This window comes from Nanorana parkeri, unplaced genomic scaffold (assembly GCF_000935625.1).
Source record: "Nanorana parkeri isolate BGI_ZX_2015 unplaced genomic scaffold, ASM93562v1 scaffold259, whole genome shotgun sequence".
Lineage (NCBI taxonomy): Eukaryota > Metazoa > Chordata > Amphibia > Anura > Dicroglossidae > Nanorana > Nanorana parkeri.
In genome coordinates this window covers 1,367,116-1,373,771 of record NW_017306527.1, presented here as the reverse complement: position 1 = coordinate 1,373,771, position 6,656 = coordinate 1,367,116, and the positions used below count along the sequence as shown (strand labels likewise).

At 38.2% G+C, this 6,656-nt stretch overlaps 1 protein-coding gene across 1 annotated transcript in view; it reads left to right on the top strand.

The window, feature by feature from the left end:
* Positions 1-6,656, top strand: part of MAP3K5 (mitogen-activated protein kinase kinase kinase 5) — a 146,410-nt gene that overhangs the window by 87,123 nt on the left and 52,631 nt on the right. The window contains exons 11-13 of the mRNA XM_018556949.1: positions 2,931-3,038; positions 3,569-3,618; positions 5,907-6,002. Coding sequence (XP_018412451.1) covers positions 2,931-3,038; positions 3,569-3,618; positions 5,907-6,002 — 254 coding nt within the window. The remainder of the gene's footprint in view (positions 1-2,930; positions 3,039-3,568; positions 3,619-5,906; positions 6,003-6,656) is intronic.

Sequence of the window (6,656 nt, the reverse complement as noted above, 5' to 3'; positions counted from 1 at the left end):
GGGTGATTCCATGCCTTTCACACCACCATGTACTTAGACAATCAACATCTGCCTTTCCATGGTGATTGGATTAAGGTGTCTGCACTTCCTGTGTGGATGTAAATGCTGGGGTATTTTCCTGGCAATCAGAAGTGAAGAAGTAGCTTGGATAAGCTATAAAACATCTTCAACATTCCAGAACAAGTCCAGTTGAATGTGACTAACTACTACTAGCTATACCATGACCTGAATAAATGAGAACCTTCACAGACATACTCCTTTTACATATTATTAGTTGTTTGTTTGCTTCTTAATGATGAATTTTGTTTTTCTAATTATGACATCTAGGTACTTGAATTCTCTTGTGGACACGATTTTGATATACCAGAAGTTTAAGAAACCAAACCTTGAAAAACATACATCCAAACAGGAGCATGTTGATTTTTGGATGGATTTTCTGGTTGAATCCACTAATACAGATGTTTCTGTGGTACGATTTCCAGTAAGTTCATGATTTCTGCTCACAAAACCTGCATTTACTGAACTCTGATAAAAAGTAATGTTTACATGTTCAGATGTTTACCTTCATTAAATAGCTATATGTACAGTATTTGAAGTCAGGTTGGTATTTGTTCAGTAGAAGCTATGTGCCTACTGACAATGTCTGCAAGAAGATCTGTCTGTGTTGTTGGAAACAAAAATCTTCTTTTCTTATGTTTTGGGAAGATTAGAACCTAATAGGTAAATCTGACTGGTTGGCATGAGAAACGGATACTTCTGCTTTTGGGTGTGAAGCCCAGTGTTGAATCTGCAATGTTGACAGATTATGGAGCTGGACTATATATTTAGCTATCTTACTTTAAAGATATATATCTTTAAAGTAAGCATTAGATATATGCCCCAATATAACAAAAAACAAAACGCTGGCAAATACCAACAAACTTACCTGTGTCGGCTCCCGCTGCTGAAGTCCTGGCTCATGAACGCTGTGAAAGAGGAAGTGTGGGTGAGCGCATGCGCAGTCCAGAGCATTGGGGGGGAGAGGAAGAGACACAGAAGCTGAATGGGGGCAGCCGGGAGCTTGCACATAGAAACAGCCACCCTGGGACTCGAGGAGACTGCAGTAAATCAGAGACCGGCACAAGCGCTGGAAGGACTTTGGAAAACGAGTGGAAGGAAGAAGCTGTTCAGATCAAGAGGCATTAAAGCAGTATTTGGGGGGTATTTTTTAGCTTTAATGTCACTTTAAGATGAAGTTGTGCTCAGTGGGGCTCATTTAGGCCTTGTTCACACCAAGCGCGTTCCAGGAGCAGAGTAGTTACAGACCGGATCAAAACTGCGTCCAATGTATTCCAATTGTATTTTTAGCTCCAGTTCACATTGCAGCGTTCCGTTCCAGAGCAGGTAAAAAAAACAGCAGCAGGCCCTATTTTACCTGCTCTGGAACGCATGCAAACGCATCAAAAATGCATGCAAACGCCCTGGAACGCACTGAAAGCCCATTTTAAACTAAAACATTTATTTATTTATTTTAACCAAAAACGGCCCGGAACGCATCAAAAACGCGGCACAACCCACTGCACTGTGTGTGCAGAAATTCATGCAGATCTGCTCTGCATTTGGTGTGAACAAGACCTTAGACTAATGAAGGCGGTGGAAAGTTTGAGTGGTTTCCCCCTAGCATTGGAGCAGATTAATGGGTGGACTGGTATAGTAATGTTCATGCACAGGTCTTAACTGATCAAAGTGATCTGCACTGGTTGATTTTGTAATGTATGGTATAAGCACATATAAACCACAGATCCGTTTTATGTTATGATTAGAGAAACAAGTGAAATATTGCACCGGTTGTTCTTTTAAAAATTTAGTTTTATTATTTTTTAAAAAACCCTATAAACCAGCAAACCACAAATGTACATTACCTGTTCCAACAACACTTGAACACTTGTGCCACTTGAACCATTCAAATGGGAGCGATTGTAACCCATGCGAGTTGTCTCATGATCCCTGTACATCCTTTTTTTTCTTGTGGCTGGTGTTCCTTGCTCTGTGGTCAGACCAAGTCATTTTTATGATAGACTATAAAATATGCACATACACATCTAAGGAATATTCCATTTGGTCAGCATTAGTTGCAATTTAGTGCAGTTTTCTTCACAGTCCAAAGTATTGCTTGTTTATCTGTTACCAGAGGTGAGTGCTGCAAGTGCAAAGATCCTTTGCTGTCCTAAATGACAAGTTTGACTGATTCACACTGCCTTTTTTTTCTATACTACTGAAAAATGTAAAGGTTTATGGAAACCAGATTTTAAATGTTAAACTGAGCACATCTAAAGAGTAAATATCTTGCTCCACTGACATTGCATATCTTGCTGTTTAGTTACGTTTGCGTGGTAATCTGATGCATCTTTTATTGAAGTCAACGGTAAATTCCTCCGTCTACTCTGCCGTTCACCTTGGAGATGAAGCTGTGTTTGAAGAAATGCTGTAATACCTTTTCTAGAGAAATTAAAAACTGGTCTAAAATCAACCTGTGCCATTTGCCAAAGGAGTAGCAAAGAATCACTGAGCAAATTGAACACTCATTAACCTTATTGAACGCAAAGAAATTAGATTCACTAATATTACCTAGTCATGTGCAAACCAAAATCATAATTTTTTGCCAAAAAACAAAACCAAATGTTTTATTTCGCTTCTGCATGACTGAACAAAGCTTCAACTTTTTCACTAAGCTAACAGAGCATTCATTTTGAAAATTCTTACTGCTTTACTGCAGTCATGCCATACTGTTATATATTCCATCATATATTTTTTTTTTTACAATGGTTGCACAGACTAGTGCAGTATGTTTGTTGACTATGCTGAGAAAATATTAATGCAGTTGCATATAGTTTTCAACAATGTTCATTGTCATCCATTGTTCCTAACGAGGACATTTTTTTTCCATATAGGTCTTGATCCTAGAACCTACGAAGATCTATCAGCCATCATATCTATCAATTAACAGTGAAGCTGATGAGAAAACAGTGTCTATTTGGCATGTCCTACCTGATGATAAGGTAATCTATAGGAGTAGCGGGCAGCTGCATATGCAAAATAAATATACCATGTATATATTGGCAGTGTGCTATGCTGGGTTTTTTGGGGGTTTTTTTTCTTAGACCATATAGGATGTATCTAAATAATACCTAAATGCAAACATTTTATATTGCATCTTACCAGTATTTAGATGTGGTGGCTGTTTTAGCTTTCCTTTTTTTCGGGCTACAGACACATAACCATATTTGAGGAATGATAATGACTAATATGACCATATTGTCACCAGCATCCCACCCTTTTGTTTTCGTGCAGCTGTGGGGCACAGCATGCCCCGGCCACAGCTGATTGGGCAGACACTGACAGCTTGTTTCCATGTTCATGTATTTATATGTAGATATATATATAATAATTTTGCTGGGTTGATGGTGGATTATTTGTATTTGACTTGTGTATTAGGGATAATTGCCAAAGCTCTTTAATTGGTTGATTAGTTATTTAGATATTGTGCTGTTTCGCTAATTTTATCTGCCTGTTTTCCTGCATGTTTCAGAAAGGAATTCATGAGTGGAATTTCAGTGCATCCTCCATAAGAGGAGTAAGGCAAGTTGTTAATGTTTGCTATTTATTCTCTTTTATTAATGTATTTTTTTTAATGAAAAATGTTATTTAAAGGAAACCTATACTGAAGAAGTATGGAGACTGCCAATGGCATCAGTTCTTTTGGAATCACACTGGAACAAATAAGGAGACTATTAATGTATCTTTAAAGGCAATTAGTGCCACTACCAGAATTTCTCTTGAAATCAGCCTCCTATGATGCCCTGTTCAATCTAGACACCAAGAGGGAGAGGCAACACTTGGAGCCATTCAGGCTCTACTGCATTGTACAGAGCATCATCACTGCTCTTTCATTGTCCTGTGAGCAAGTTGGGTGTGTTTTTATCAAAGCTCTGCCACTGCAGTAGAGGGTGAGAACCTTGCTGTGTTGTTTAGAAGGTGTTTCTGGATCACAAGATTGTCTGAACCGAATTGCAACCCCTTGCCAAATAAAACAGTTTCTATATATGTATTTAAGCTGTGTATTAGCTGCTTGCCTAGAATAAGCCGCCACGTCCCAGTTCGGTGCAATCATCCGTTTCTAAGTGCTTCTGTTGTATACACAGAGGGTGTCATAACTCTAGAATATCTGAAATACCAGAATGTTTCTTGTTGTTAAATCAACCTCTTCATCTGTCCTGCCTAAACACTTCCAAACTTAACCTGAAAAATAAACAATATCTCCTTTCAATAATTCAGCGTGGCCATAGCAGGGATCATTATTGTGTACTATAGATCATTATCTGTAATTTTCTTGGCTAGTGTTTCAGACACCAATTTTCTTTTTACTCTTATATATTGCACAGATCATGTTTTCTGGAGCTTTAACTTATCTCTGCACGGAAGTGAGAAAGCGAAATCAGAATTAGAAAATAAAGCTCCTGTACCTAGTATAAGTTCTTTGGTGTCTGCAGATAGTCTTAGATGTTTTAATCATTTGTACACCCTCTAATTATTGCCTGAATCAAATTCCCATACCACTGGGCAGGGTCAGTGGGTTGTAATGGACCACATTGAACTAGTCAAGCGTGGACCTTTTTTAAGTCATGGGACCCCTTAAAACTATACAAAATCTTGAGGCACCCCAGTCTAATATGTCAAGGAGTTTAAGAGGGACCCCATGAAAAAACACAACAAAAAGTGGCTTCACATGGAAGTGCCCACTTCAAATCAAGACTCCTCCCCTTCACATCAGAGTCACCCTTTGCATCAGTAGCCCCCTTCACCTCAGTCTTCATTCCCTCTTCACATCACGGTCCCACTACCACAACATTTTGAGACGCCCCTGAGGAAGCCAGAAGGTACACCAGGGTTCCACGGCAAACTGGTTGACAAAGGCTGGACTAGTCTATAAGATGGCCCTTGCAGCAGTATATAAAAGCTTAATTTTCTTTTCTAGCTGGAGTGTACCCTTAAACATATGCTGCTTGTTTGAACCAAGTAAGACAAAGGCCCACATTATTTCAGGATATGACTCAAGGCCATTCAATTAATGCAAATACTGGTAGTTACAGGTTTTTAACGATCAGAGCAGCTAGGTTGCAAAATGGAGCCGGCTGAAAGAGACTGCTCAGAACAAAAATATAGAAATAGAAAATTACAATACAATATATAGTCTTAAAGTGCACCTGCACTCAGACTTTGGACATGAAAGCATTTACATATTCTTAACAAGTGGTAAAAGAGCTATAAAGAAAGCCATTCCTGACCTCTCTAGCTGCAGTAATTTATCTCAAAGATCAAAACAAAGACTCTAAAGCTTACATTTCAGTGCCTCTTGTTTGAACTTTGAAGATGAATTTCTCCACAATACCTATAGCTAAAGAGGTAATGAGGGCTTTTTTTTTAAAAGGTGTTCACTTTAACGACTTTCGTACCTATCTTTCACTGATTAGCAAGACATTGACCAGGAACAAATTGGGAATTCTGACTTTGCAGGACTCTTACAGTCTGTAGATCTGACTGGATTTTGTCTGGAGATTGGATTGATTTACTAAAAGAGTAGAATTTATATACTTAGCAAAGTTAATGTTCACTTTGAAAAGTGTATATTGACTTTAAATACCCAATTATGTCAGAAGAAAAATAAAAGTTTTTTGCTAGTACTGATGGGTTAATTGGAGTGACCACAGCTTCATCTCATTTACTAACCTTACTGAAAATGTACTTTGCTGACTGAATTTTATCTGTCGCTTTAGTTTTAAAAAGAGTGTTTGCCTCATGACATATTTTCTTTTGCAAAGTTTCACTTACATCTAAATAGAGTGCTTTATATATTCTTTCTCTTGCAGCATTTCGAAGTTTGAAGAAAGGTGCTGTTTTCTGTATGTGCTACACAATTCAGATGACTTCCAGGTCTACTTCTGCACAGAGTTTCATTGTAAAAAGTATGTATATTTATGCAAACCATGAGGAACCATCTGTGTATTCAGTGACTGATCTTGGCTTTGCAAGAGGGAAAATTTAATTTTCCCCCATGAGAACACACAATGATAGACACAGCGCATTTGTAACTTATTGTCCGCATCACTGACTATATTCAGGACAGGTGGTTATTATGATTAATATTATTATTATCACCACCAAGAAAGTACAATTAAACTCTGTTTAAATGAACTAATTACATTCCAGGTACATGAAACTGAAAGTTGTGCAAAGTCTACAGTCTGTTTTCTTTAACCACAGTCAAAAAACAGCTGCAGACCTTTGCTCTTTATGGGAAACAGAAGTCCAGCAAGCTTCCTACTAAGCCACAGCCAGAGATTTCCAGTTAGCTTGAACCATGAGCTTTGGTGATTGCATAACTATAGGTCTGACTCCGTAGGGGGCATGCCAGACCTTTGCAGCGAGACTACTGCTTTCCGACAAGTAGTGTGGGTCTCACTCTGCATCTGCTGGCTGGGGACAAGTTTTTATACTCAGGCTGTGACTTCTTTCTATAAGGAACAAACATTATAATCATGTGCATCTTTATTTTTTCTCCTTTTTATTGTTTTCATCTGCGCTTATTGATACTTTTTGTGTATTACAAATTACTAAAG